The sequence below is a fragment of the Anneissia japonica genome, unplaced genomic scaffold (genome assembly GCF_011630105.1).
Source record: "Anneissia japonica isolate Jap-2015-1 unplaced genomic scaffold, ASM1163010v1 scaffold585_len4108843_cov191, whole genome shotgun sequence".
Taxonomy (NCBI): Eukaryota; Metazoa; Echinodermata; class Crinoidea; order Comatulida; family Comatulidae; genus Anneissia; species Anneissia japonica.
Genome location: NW_022716829.1, coordinates 2,188,246 through 2,203,006, shown reverse-complemented (window position 1 = coordinate 2,203,006; position 14,761 = coordinate 2,188,246). Strand labels below are relative to the sequence as shown.

At 34.2% G+C, this 14,761-nt stretch overlaps 2 protein-coding genes across 2 annotated transcripts in view; one reads left to right on the top strand and one right to left on the bottom strand.

Annotated features, from left to right (window-relative positions):
• LOC117109861 (serum paraoxonase/arylesterase 2-like) overlaps positions 1–4,635 on the bottom strand; it is an 8,671-nt gene extending 4,036 nt beyond the window's left edge. The window contains exons 1-5 of the mRNA XM_033252308.1: positions 4,579–4,635; positions 3,654–3,714; positions 2,503–2,558; positions 1,536–1,683; positions 755–878 (exon numbers count right to left, since the gene is read on the bottom strand). Of these exons, the coding sequence (XP_033108199.1) occupies positions 755–878; positions 1,536–1,683; positions 2,503–2,558; positions 3,654–3,714; positions 4,579–4,635 (446 nt within the window). The remainder of the gene's footprint in view (positions 1–754; positions 879–1,535; positions 1,684–2,502; positions 2,559–3,653; positions 3,715–4,578) is intronic.
• On the top strand, positions 44–9,116 carry LOC117109835 (forkhead box protein D3-A-like). Its single transcript, XM_033252267.1, has 3 exons — positions 44–168; positions 7,010–8,229; positions 8,587–9,116. The coding sequence occupies exons 2-3, from the start codon at positions 7,068–7,070 to the stop codon at positions 8,658–8,660; spliced, it is 1,236 nt and encodes a 411-aa protein (XP_033108158.1). The 5' UTR covers positions 44–168; positions 7,010–7,067; the 3' UTR covers positions 8,661–9,116.
• Positions 9,117–14,761: the final 5,645 nt, after the last annotated feature.

The window sequence follows — 14,761 nt, the reverse complement described above, 5'->3', positions numbered from 1 at the left end:
TCCATTATTTAACTCATGCCACTTTCCCTTAAGTTGTTTTAACTTGGCTTGTATTGTTCTGCCTTAGCTTTATTTGCATAGTATGTGCCCATTGTCTTAGGCATTCTTTGTTTTAATAGTAACACCAGCTCAGTGTGCTTGTTAAGATGAAAGTAGCTCAGCCTTATGGTGAGTCAATTTGCTGTAATTTTGTCTAGCTCTTAGTTATAACTTGTATACTAGTTAATGTGTGTATTTAGACTGATAGACAGTATTAGACAGGAGAGTATTATTATTATTTATGCCTAACTGAAGATACGACCATCTTGTATTTTATAAAGATAGATTAGGATGCCTAGTATTTGTATACGTCTGTATATTATTTCGAATGTGAATGTGAATATATTTCTTTCTGTTTTAATTGTTTAGAAAATGTAAGTCTTTATTTTATGAATGATTTCAGTAGAGACTCAGCGGGACAATTTTGCTGTGTTGTTTCCACATTTATGCATTGTGTGAATAAATCTGAATCGGATTATAATTGGGGCTTAACGGGACAAATCAGGACTTAGGGGGACTTAAAAATATGGAACATGTTAGAGGAGAACCTTGTTTATATTTTGAGCGTTATTACTAGTACATTGTGTATATTCATGTTTTTATTATAACAAATTTATTACGGCATTATGCTTACTAAAAATAATTGCAACGGTCATCAGTGTCCAACAAAGTATACTCTAACTAATTACTCGACCTTTGATTTATATTGCTGTACCTCGTAAACAAAGGGTCTGTGATGGTTTTCTTGTGGTATAATGTGTTTTCGTTTTGATCATAATCAAAAACAACGACTGCTTCAATTCCAGGTGCATGGTTAACCAAAAACAATGTAACGTTTCCTATAACAAACAAACAAAAAAAAAAACACGTTTTTTTTTTCTGGGACTACTGTATAACATGAATATTTGAATTCTACATGTTCTATTCACTTGTGTCCATGAGCAAGACACTATCCCTCCTTTAAAGAACGCAGTGGTTCTTTGGAAGATAGGGGTTACCCCAGGTGTTCCGGTTCTGCCCCTGCCGTTGATGACTACTAAGTGTTTCTCTAGGCCTTCAGCAGTTATGATATTCACTGGCCACACCCGTGTGCAAAATGACGCTCCGACTTACTGGTTAGTTAACCATGTTTACATTTACCTTATTGAATGATTTATTAACTGATTAACTGAAAATTGAACCAAAATATAATAAAACCATATAATTTTAGGTAGGCATCCTGTATCTGACAGGAGTAGGATTACCCATCAAATGACATAGGCCTACTACATTTATTATTATTATTATTATTATTATTATTATTATTATTATTATTATTATTATTATTATTATTATTATTATTATTATTATTATTATTATTATTATTATTATTATTATTATTATTATTATTACTACTATATAATAATAATAAGACAAATGTAATACTATGTATTAATAACATTTAATGCGATAGCACAAACATGCCATTGAAATAACAAAATATAAAAAAAATATACCTGATTTTTTGTCGATCCATACGTAGATGCCATGTGGATAAAGGTCTGTTTTCTTAAAATTACCAACAATTGTTATTTCCTTAACCTTTTTATCTGGGGCGTTGAAATCAAAACTGTACAAATTACTATGTGGCGGTCCATATAGGCTCTGTGATGAGAATTATTGTTTTAATTATTAAAATAGCTTACTTTCAATTATAATAACAAAGATATTACGATAATTAAAGCGTAAAACAGAAATCTTTTTAAACGTTGAGGTACAACTGCTACCGGATCTTTTCAGAATATGTCACATAAAGGTAAATACTCATATTGTTAATGAACAAACTTGAAACGAATTATAATAATAAATGATAATAATATTAAGACTAATAATAATAAATGATAATATTAAGAATAATTATAATAAATGATAATAATAAATAATAATATGATTGCTAAAAAATTAAAATATAATATACATGGTGATAGCCTACTAGGGGCTGAATAAGTAGGCGGAGTGTGTATGTATGTATGTATGTATTTGTGTGTATATATAGGCCTATATATATATATATATACATATATATATATATATATTTATATATATATATAAATCAAGATAGCCGTTAACACTGTTAAATTATATATAAATCATCAAAGAAAGCTAAATACAGTGTTCGAATAAAGGACATAATTATACATCATGTAGCATAGCTCTCAATATATATATATATGTATATATATATATGTATATATGTATATATATGTATATATATATAACAAAAGAATATAGGAAACGAATACCATGTATAGACTTTAAAAACACTTTACTTATACACATCTAGATGTGTATAAGAGACAGATATATACCCGATTCCAGTGGGGTCCTTCTCTGACCACCACTGATTTTTCAATGATTACAATGACAGCATTTTCCCTAAAGAGGATATACTGGAAGAAAGTGGAATAAAAATGGTGTACTTACAGAAGATATGATTGCAATGCCATTAGGAAGGGTTGTAATGTCCTCAGATCCGTATTCTTTGAAAAAATATTTAAAAATTAGATCTAAAAAACAGTTTAATAACAAACAATACAATACAATACCGGTAATGGTTATTATTCTTAATCATTTAAGTTGACTGGAAAAATGATTTTTATATAAATATATCATGTAATTTAAAAGTTTTAGTTTCGAATTGAAATTAGATAATAAGAATCAGTGTAGACCTAGTTATTTGTAACTAGTGTGTATTTTTTCGTCGCATAAGTACTGAGGCAAGGCTAGGTAAGACTAGATGCTTGGGAGAGGGTCATGCTATAAACATTGTCACGGGCGTCGGGACACTCTCGATGGTATAAACGCCTTAACACACTTGCGGGTATTTGTAATTCATGTAACCTGGGCTTGGCAATAAAATAATTATCATCTTGGAAAAAAACTAAAAATGAATCTGATAAATGATAAATTTCCAGCATGTTGGCTGAGGCCCTGTAAACCTAGATATCCATAAGCCTATCCATTCGAACCCTCGCACTATCACTAGTAAACCCTCGAACTAGCATCCGGTCGATGGCCAATGTTTAAAGGTTTATACCTCATGATTGGAACAACCTTTTGGAACAACCTTTTGGAACAACCTATCAACACTGCAGTACCCGCTGCTTTCTTGGACTCGAATTCAACCCTGGCCATCAGGCGCGAGCTCGGTGGTCTAGAGTTATGATTCCAGGCAGTGATCTGGAGGTCGTGGGTTCGAGTCCCACCCGAGAAAAACTTGCGATTTTGTTCGCAATTGTTTTCAAACGTACTGAGTATTCAGTACAATTCCACGTCAGGTAGGGCAAAATTACACCTATACTTGATTCTCCTGACGCAAATCCCGTTATTGTTTAATCCATCACGACAATAACAATTACTATCAACAACCTTTTTGTTTAGTGGTACAATTGTATTTTCATTATTGCATTAATTCAATTTAATCAGTACCAAGACACTGTGAACAAGCTGAAGAACATATAGTAGGCCTATGAGAAATAAAATATGCAAAATAAACATTGCCTACTAAAATCCACTAAAATTATAAAAAACGAGAATTAAAATTAAACAGTTTGAATTCTGTTGCTCTTACTTACCTATTGGTGGTAACTTGTGACAAGGCCCTGGAGCATGGTCCTGTGAAATCCTAAACCAAGTCTTGTAAAAAAACAAAATCACATAGACAAATAATTATCAGCATGCCATTCTATATTTTGTCTATATTCATATTTTATATATTTATATTATCTTTTTTCCATTGAATACACGAAAATTGTTAATATAAGACACACTTTATGTATAGAACTGAACATTTAAAGCCTGATTAGTGAGGCACATTTTTAACAATAATTTATTTTTCATTTCAACTATTATTGTATTGTATAATAAATATATATTACCAGGGATATTACTATTATAGTAGAATAAGCCAATTTATCTTTATTTTATTCCATATACCTATTATATTTCAAACACAAGGAGATAAAAATGTGTCTAGACACTTGTCACGCCGAAATTGGTCCGGGCCAAAAGGCGGACCTTTTTGGGCCCCGAACTATTTTTTTTCCTGACAGGCCTATACAAAAATTACAAAATGGTGTACCTGGTTAAATATATAGCCTGAGATGTGCAGGCCTGCAGCAAGCATATTCAAATTTACAAGCCCTTAGTTCAGTGCGCACACAATGGTTACCATCAGTTTAGCTGACTGAGCTAAGCTGCTAATGTAAATCTAAGATTATTATATTTTTGGCCTATAATTGTCTTGCATGCAATTTGATCTTCCGATAATGACATAAAAGTTACGAAAATGTTTTTATACTTACACAAAATGAATTATACGCTGCACAAGCAAAATTAAGCATACAAATGCTAGACCCTTTAACACCGCCGACATGTTTTCCGCATTCCCAGAATATAAGTATTAGTGTAGCCTACCAACGATGTATACAACCCTGCGATTCAACAACCTTCAACCACCAGCATATTTCGCAGACAATCTAATGTACATAAGGCACATACCAGCGGATATGTGATAGAGTCTCGGTCAATTGGAAATCCATTTTCTATATTGTACATATGCCTATATATATATATATATATATATATATATATATATATATATCCTATATTATAATATACAATTTATAGGTACAATAGTTTTCTCATTGATTACCCTTCATGTATACAAGCGGTATATAAAATATAATGTTTTCAGCGGTCATTGTTTTCCACAGCAATGTTGTTTTTCAGTAGTTTTCGCTTTTTTATATTTGTACATAAGGCCTATATACAGCCTACATTATAACATACAAGGTATGTACAATGTACAATACGGTTTTCCCATTGATTAGCCTCGATGTATATATAGGCCTACCAGTGGTATATAAAATAAAGATATGTTTTTGTCATTACTGATCAGTCTCACTACACAACATACATATATATTTGCATAAATGTTATTATGTATGAATATCTTATTCTTATATATGAATATCTTTTTGTTTATGTATGTGTAAGATCTCCCAAATTTTCTCACTTTAACGTTGATAAAGATAGCAGGAGCTATCGAAATATCCGGTTGATTTTGTTATATTTAATAAATTTGTGTTCTGCAAGTCAACCTTCAATGGTTGTACATCGTTTTTTCATTGCTTTTACATTTTACTCACACTCACACACACCCATATATATATATATATATATATATATATTATTTATAAAATATGTTTATCGCTTCAGACAGTTGAACCTGGAAGAAATTGTTAATAGGATTCAGTACATTTTAACTGGGGCTGTTTATGCCCTATCTTGAGGAATATTATTATACAGTCGATCCCCTAGTAACGGAAGAACTTTAGACCCAAAATAAGTGTCCCCTTAATTATGGTGTCTATATGCGTATTCTATTATCTAAAGCGTGCTATCACATTGTTTTTAACCTTTCACTTAATTGTATAGCGTTGAAGTATTGTTTAATACTCAGTGTATACGATATAAAGCTTAATCGAAGACATATGATTGGTTTTCCTGACAATTATGTTAGGACTCCGCCCTTCTGCCAACAGTTCGACCAGAATATGATTGGATTAGAATATTTATTTCTTTTCACTGTGGGAATTTATCGCCTTGTTTTTGGCTTTGGAAAAAAAATGTAGGAATATCGTTTGGACAGGTTTAAACAAATAAAGGGTTCAGTTCATTCTAACTTGGCATGTTTACCCTAAATAACAGTAGAACTCCTCCTTGCACCCATTGGATGCATTTTCTCGAAGCAAATGAAAATTATATATTTGAACACTATGACCAGCCCCACATAGTGACACTAGGGAAAGTGGACACTTTATGGTCGTGACAAAAAATCAATTCAACCCATATTCAACTTCATTTTGTGGAATTTGTGATTGATGTATTTATTCATCATAACAAATAAAATAAAAAGCAGAATATGAAGAATCAATATGATATACGGAGATATAAAGTGTGTTGTTTTACTCTACATCGTTACGCATTCTTCTCCTCTCAAACTACAATTGGCGGATCCAGAATTTGAAATAGAGCTGGCCCAGAGGGACCAGCCCCACCATGGTTGGGGCTGAAGGTAGAAATATATAGGCCATATTTTATTGTCTATTGATGGCATTTTAACCGTGAAGTAGGCCTAATATGCAAGTTCTGTAATTGTTTTTGTTATTGATCTTGTATAATAAATGTATTGTTTAGATTCAAAATAATTATTACAAATTTGTTGAATGTCACTCATTCTTAGATCAATTAAACTAAAATTATAAAGAATCTGTCTTCGTAGTAGAATCACATACCAAAAATCATTATTAAGGAACACAATTCCACGTTTTCGGGTATAACCCATTAATTCAAGATCATTTTTCCAAAGAACCAAATAACAATCTTCAATCTTTTAACACTAAGCTAACCCTGTAATTCGATGCCGAACCCCAAAATCACATCAAAAGTCTCGAAGATGGTCTCGAATAGTAGGGCGAACTGTAGTATAATGTCAACAGCCCCAAAATGTTTAACATTATTGTCTCCACAGTAGAAAGGACGCACTATCTTAACTAATATGTTTCTAAGTTAACTGCTTGGACATGGGCGGAATCTTAACACATTATTATTTCTTTAAACGTATGTGATTGATTAAGCCATGGACCTATTTATTATAGGTCCATGATTAAGCTTTATAACCACAATGAATATCTCGAACAATACTTCATCAACGCTACGCAATTGAATGAAAGGTTAAAAACAATGTGATAGCCATCGCTGGTTAAAGCACTCTTTACAATTTGTTGGTAACACTTCCAAAATTGTATAAAGATTGACACAATAGCGTTTGTCTTCCAACTGACCAATTCCATGACCCTCGACGAGGTGAGGTCCATATCTTGGTGTTTATAAACTGTGTTAATTTTCGTCTTCTTCATTTCATTAGCACTTGGAACCAGAGACAAGTGTACCGTTTTAAACTCAGAAATTTTAGTCAAAATAACATGACAGGAGTATTGTATAACGTAGATATGGTGGCTTCCCCAGACACAACCGTCCATGAACATATTCCAGAGAATGACCTTTCTTCTATCAAAATGGAACCTCAGTGTCCTGATGATGTTTCTGAAACTGATGATGCAAACGAAATTAAAATCGACTCGCCGGCTGAACCACCGAAGATAAATAAGAGATCACGACCACGACCAGACTACATGCGGCATGTCAAATCTCCATTTTCTTATATCGAGATGATAACTTATGCCATCGTGTCGAATCCCAATACTATGATGACGCTACAGGACATTGTAAGTTTCATGTCGAAAGCTTTTTATTGCCTTCGTGGGGGTTACGAAGGATGGAAGAACAGTGTGCGTCATACTTTGAGTATCAACGATTGTTTTAAAAAAGTTCTTCGTCGTCCGGATAGGCCGTCGGGAAAGGATAACTTTTGGACTATGAATGAAGATTGTAACCATTGTAAATTGTCAGAAGTTGAAAACAATTGGAGTGACTTAAAAATACGTTATCAGCAATATGTACAGGACGTTAGTGAAACAGTAGATTCGTCAGTTGAATACCAGCAACTTATATCTAGACCTACACCAAATTCCAGATTTGAAAAGGGTATCAACTTGATGAAGAAATCAACAACTCAAGCTGCTGCGAGTCCAGTACATCGTGTTTACCACCAAGTAGATTACCACTCTAGTTATATGCCAATGTTTACGCCTCTTATGATGAACGCGATGTCCGTTATGGACCGATCAGAGAGTCAGTCACTCGCATATCCAGTGGATCTTTCTGTTCCCACACAAAACAATCGAAAACGACCATCTTTTGATGATGAACCGCTTGACCTAAGTGTAAAAAGAAAGAAAACTTCTCCTTCGAACACGGAAACAATTCCTAAATACGAGTTCAATCTGAGAAGCTCACCCGCAAGCTCACTAAATGGATCTTATTCACCAGACTGTCACAGTCCTCAACTATTTAATACGAACTCTAAAATGTTTTCTACACGGAGCTCAAGTCCAGAACATTGTCTATTTAGAAGCAAGGTTCATTTCCCTCTGAATATTGATAGAACCAGGTTCCTGAACAACATGAATGGACGTATGTATGAATGCGATCAGGAAGGAAGACTTGGATTGGTACAAAGTATTGGTGAGTAAATTAATTAATGTTATTTGTTCGTGCTATTCAAAAAACAAGTTGTATGAAATGTATTTCCTGAGGTTAAAAGTAATATACTATGTCTATGCCGACAAGATAAAATCATAACTTGTTTATCGATAAGTTTACCTACTTTTTTTAATGTATATAATATTGCTATTGTTTACGATAAATGCTTCACTCTCAGATTTGCCAATATAATATTTTGATGAGCTATTCTTAATACTATTATTAAAACATGTTCCTATATATATATATATATAATTGGTAACAGGTTAAGATGTGTATATATATATAGTATAGTATAGTAGTCATTAAGATAAATATTTCTTTTCTCTTATTTTCTAGATGACCCAAAAAGGCCGATCTATATACTAAGCAGCATTCCTCGTCCTGCAGGTCATACAACAAAGGGATACTAACGCACTGTGCGATGAATAGGCTGGTGATGGACACTCAACTCTAAATTTTAAAGCCCTTACGGATAGCGTCGACGATCGTCGCGTTTACATGCCTAATAATGTGCCCATTGATATCAAGGCCTTTGAGCATTATTACATCTTTAATATAGTCACTTACTAAATACATTTTCTCCAATAAATCTTCCAATCGAAATATTTATGGACAGTATGAAATCTGATTGGAACAACGAATATTAGGAATATAACACGCTATGCACTAAGTGCTATGAACGATCAAATTGATTTAATTAATTAATTAGTTATCAAACTGAAAATTACATAGTTTTTAATGATGAAAATCAAGCTAAACTGGTCGTGAAATTGTAAATAATTTTAAAAATGAAAATATTGAAAATATTTGCATATATTCTAAATGAGTTCGATTCGTTCAATAAAGTATATGTGATTATGAGTTCAGTTTTGTATTTTGTAAGCCTCCAATTTGTTAGTAGACATGAAATATATGCCTGCATTACAAAATGCTGAGAACGAACTAAAAACTGAAAGTAGTACTTTATTATTAATTTTAATTATTTTGGATCAGTCTCTTGTATTAAGTCATTGCGATGGTAAATTTTTGAAGGAAGTGGAAATCGAAAGTAATGATTATTATTAAAAATGACTTTACCATCACACGATTGCAATGAGTGATGAGTAACTATATGCTTATAAAATAACATTAGACAAAATATATCGATATATATATATATATGAGCAATATATATATATAGTTAAATACAGTGTTGGAATAAAGGACACAATAATACATCGTGTGGCATAGCTCTCAACGAATGTACGGTAGTCCTGTAAATATTGATTTATTAAATATATATATATATCTATTGCCTATATATATAGGTGTGCGTGTGTTAATTTATATTTGATGTACTGTATATGTAAACAAGTAAACAATAACGGTGCTCAAGTAGATGTCACAGTATAATCGTATTAAGATTACCCTTCAATGAAATGTTTCTTAGGTTAGTTGCAGTAGCGGCGTTACGGTGGGGTGGGGGAGGGCTTCCTTAGTTCATTTGCATGTAAAATGTGTCTATCTAGTTTCTTGCTGCTTAAGCACTTGTAACAAAAGTAACGTATAAATTTCATACAATAAGGAACTTTCGTTGATGAACTATGCTTAATACGATTTATATTCCCATATTTGAGCATTGTAGGTCTTATTTATTTGAGAGTGCCATTTCCATACATTTCCAGACAAGAAAAAAGCATGTTCTCCCCTTTTTAGATCTAAGGAGTTGGGAGTCCGTGGGTAGGGGCCCCGTCTTACAGACTGTCACTTCCTTCCCTTCCACTGCTGCCAACCGTACTCGCGCGAATAAGCTTAAAATGTTTTTTTTGCACTTTTTGAAGGGCGCTTATTCAAACGGGGCGCTTATGAAAACAGAGTGGAAATTGAGGGGGCGCTTATGGGAACTAATTAAATTCAAGAGGCATTTTTTGAATGAAAAATTATTATATAAGAACATTACGAATGGTGGTGCGGCGGAAAAGATAATCCTCCAGAGAACATGGCTTATTTTTACGTTAAGATGGGGGGCTTATTCGAGATGGGCGCTTTTCAAAAGGGGCGCTTATTCGCGCGAGTACGGGTACTTAAAATCCATTTTAAAAACCGCGTTCACAACGTCAATAATACGCGTTAAAAATGGCTTCACTCGTGAATTTGGTTCACCTTTGGATTGGGTCCACTCCTGAATTGTCCCACACTGTCTGAAAATCGTGGCTAAGGCATTGGCCACGACACAGATAATTTTCTTGTAAATTCGGCCCTGACCCTCGAAATTTCGCGTGTCTGATAAGGAATCATTCTACACATACAATTCTTTAGTGAATTCTGCTTCTGGAGTCGCATTCATCAAGAATTTCGCACCCTGTTAAGCAATTCAGAATAGAAGAGGGAAAGGGGGAAGAGGAGAAAAATATGTGAGCATAACCAAAATGCATTTTTCGACAGATAAGTGATAACCGTCGTGATTGCGCGACATACTTAACAAATGGTACCGTAATGCCCTGATAAAAGGAATGTTTCGATGTTTTATGGCGTGCCATACAAAGTACAAAGTTTCCAACCTCGCCTACAATATGCAGCGTTAAGTGTTTACTTAGCCATTGAGTCAATACTCATGAGATTACAAATGTCTTTGTTTTGTCCAGAATAATGTATTTACATTTCTAAATTAGACGGAACTCTACACATCAGGGATATACCGGTATTAGATTCAACGGTAGGGCAGCAAAACTTAACAAGTCCTGAGAAATAATTCAACTCACCACGCCTTACTAATTGTTCGTAAGTTATTTATTTTTAATTAAATTGAAAATGATTGAACGATAGGAGGTAACGATTGAGGGAATATGGAAATATAAGTTTTTAAATTAGCTCCAGATTTAAGCACATTTTTTCACACCAACTGCAAAGGCACTTCTCAACTAAAATGAAATCTGCAAGGTGCTGAACCGCCCCAAACAACAATTAGGTATAACCGGTGAAGAATGATATCAAGGGCGTGGTTAATAGTTGTGGGGGGGGGGACGATTTGCATTATAGGGAAGTCTTGGGCCGCAGGCCTAAGCCTTGGTTGGTGCTAGGGGGACCATCAGGGCTCCCGGTGGGGGTCCAGGGGCGAAGCTACGGAACGGCTATAGGCTATAACCATTTATGTCGTATCTAATTGATTTTAAGGAATGCAGTTAACAATTATTTCCACAATACATTTTCAAAATACAGTGAGGGATCCCGAAATTCGAAATACGGGGGACCCAGGGAGGGACTTTTACAGATGGAGTGTAAACTACTTTTGCTCACCATGGTTGGGCCTGAGAAAGAATAATGGCCGGAAATGGCACTCTTAGACTCAAACTTTGAGAAGAATTTTCATTTTTTTCTCAATATTTTTTAAATTTTGAAATATTTAGAGTGAGGGCCCTGGGCCCTACCCTCTTGAATCCGCCACTGCACCCATAAAATCGATGGAGTGGTTACTGAGATGGTTACTAAATGTACAAACAATTGCGTTTTTACTCGATTTTGGTCTGAAAAAATACGCGCCGCACTTGGAACAGAGCACAAGTGAACAGACAATTCATGACAGTCATTCGTAATTCTTGTTCTTTCCCCTCGCTTTGAAAAGTAGGGTTTCAACTATAGAAGATTGGTGAAAAGTGGGGACAATTGATATGATGTTCTCCTACCTTTGAAAAGTGGAGGTTGGGGTAGGGGGTGCGTGTCCCCTGTCCCCACCGATCGACGACCGTGAGTTATATAGAACTCGTTGAACCGGTGATAAATATGTAACGTTGTTGATTGTTTAATTTTAATAGCTACTGTACGAAATTCCCTTTGTCATATATAACAGTTTTAAAAAAATAAGAAAGATAATAGGACCGACCCAAAAATCCACAAAATACTCAGTACTGAATACGGAGTTGAATCATGTTCAAAAATGATCAAACGACTACCGGTATACTTGAATCCAACGTCGCCATGCGCTCTATCTAGTGCTTTCTCAACATTATTTTATTGATAACTTTGAATGCTTTAAATGACAACATCTTATATTTCACCAGGCCCTGGGTGTGCAGTGTCTGTGGTTTTATTTATTAAGTATTTTAATTTCTTAGGCTGATATTAATAATTAATAAAATATGCATTATATTTCTCATCTCTGGCCGGTCTAGTCTACGCCTCCATGGGCCTAACTAACCTTGCCATTAAGTTGGTAAGGGAATCAGCGATCTCAAAGCAATCTTAAAAAGCTATGTTGATTTATGTAGGACGTTTCACGCATATTTCTTTATAAATCATTAACTAATAATGCAGAATCCTTTGGGACACCCCTATCAATGGGACATCCATTAAGGGGACACTTTATGAGTGTGCCAAATGGCCAAAGTATTCCGAACCCTAATGGAACACCTAATTTTTTCATTGTATCTCAACAGCTAAAGCAATCTCAAATAAAAAAAAATCATTCAACCCTGATTCCTCCGAGAGTGAACATCGGTATTATTATTATACTTCTACTGCATGTGTTACTTCGTAAAAAACCAATCTTGTCAATTTTTACCCTTAACCATTGAGACTTTTTTTCGTGCACTTTCCTATAGGATTATAACATACCGGTACACCCTTATTTCTATGTCGTTACTCTATTCATGCTACAGCCATCAAACAGGAAGTTCAGTATTAAAAAATATATAATTGGCCATTAACATTGCATCATTTGGAACATATAAAACTATTGCAGGCGCGCAGGGTGGTTCCCATCTTGGGGGGGGGGGAGTGTGAACATTGTAAATGCGGAACTACAAAGGATCAGTGGAGCTGGGGCCAGGGGCCGCGAAGGGCCCAGATGGGGGTGTGGAGACGAATCTTCAGTGCTTGTAGCATTTTCTGATGTGTTTTATTGTCTTTTTTGGCACAATTGAGTTCTTAATTTTGTATCGTGATTTGACAAAAATAAGCGTAATATATTGTAATTAAGATAATACTTTGTTCGTCTGTAATTTAATTTCTTGTTACACATTGTTTCATTTTTATTATGCTATATAAATCAAATTATTAAATAAATTTTAAAACGTTCAATCAAAAAAATAAAATGTTGGCGTCATTTGATGTATTTTAAAAACCATGATAACATTTAAAACCCATTAATTCACATTTAGGCTGTTGCTTCGACTATACATTCCTACCGGTACTGTATGCCATGTTCTGTACTGTACGGAAGAATGCTGTTTTGAGGCAAACGTCAATGAAATATTATATTCCAACGATCTACCTTTTTTTCTAGACTTTCCCCAAGTTTTTAAATATTCAAAAATATATAGGCCTATCTCATTAAGCTCTTTATCTCATTAACCAAGTTATTCGTCAAAAGTAATAATAATAGGCCTAAGAGCGTGTTAACGTTTCTACTGTTTATTGCACATTTTCTCCTATGTAGATACCAGATAGAGTTCACTTTGATGTCACAATACACTGGCACAAAAAGTTTTATCTAATAGTGTGAATCATGAATTTTTGGTCATAGTCATAAGCATGCGCATTAAAGAATTTCGTAGTTGATTATTGAACTGCAGTGTCGTGTGTAAAATAAAAAAATTAAAAAAAGAGTTTTACGACTTGGCATATCATATGTTTAGGCCTATATATGTGTAATTTAATTGGCCTCCTAATCGATCGATTTCTACTTGCTTCCATGCGACATAAAACGGACTGTATCTACACAGGAGAAAATGTACAATTGTAGTACTGGGCAGGCTTGGGCTTAGGCCTACACCTGCAAAACTTTTTTGCCTTTTTTGTGGAAAGGGGGGGGGGGGTTGCGGCTGCACTCACGTACCCTCAAACCTACGCCTCCTCTGTATTGTTGATCTAATTACATTTCTGCTAATTTTCTATTATAAATGAATTGTATTTGCATTGCAAATTATTGCTATAAATTAGTTTTAATTCTACATTAATTGATTCTTATGTTAATAAGAATAAAATTATATGGAATGTTTGTCATCGTTGTATAAAAAAACATGCCAGAACCCTTATTTAAGAAGACAATTTCACGTTTTTTTGTAGTGTCCCCTGAATAGTGGTACCCCTCTTTAAGGAAAACCCCAATTAAGGAACACTTTTTTAGTCCCGAAGGTGTATTGTAACAGGTATTGTAACAGTATATATACATGTATTCTATTTAGAACTTTTTATTGAAAAGTAAAAATGCCAGTGACATAATGTCCCTCCCTAAATCCGTCTCTGAATATAGTGTACTGTACTTTTCATTTATATACGGTGTGTACTAATGATGTATATCACAGTCCGAGAAATCTAACATATTCTAAAATCTTATTAGGCCTATCTTTAGATAGGAACGATGGACAAACTTTCTCCATTGGCCATAGTCGTTATCATATTGGCAGCATTTGATTGTATTCAACCTGGGTTTGGCGCTGATGGTCCGATGTATTGTAAGTGTTGTAATCTTCTTTTTTGCAGACCATCTATCCAAATTGTAGACTTACACACATACACATGTATAGGTTATATA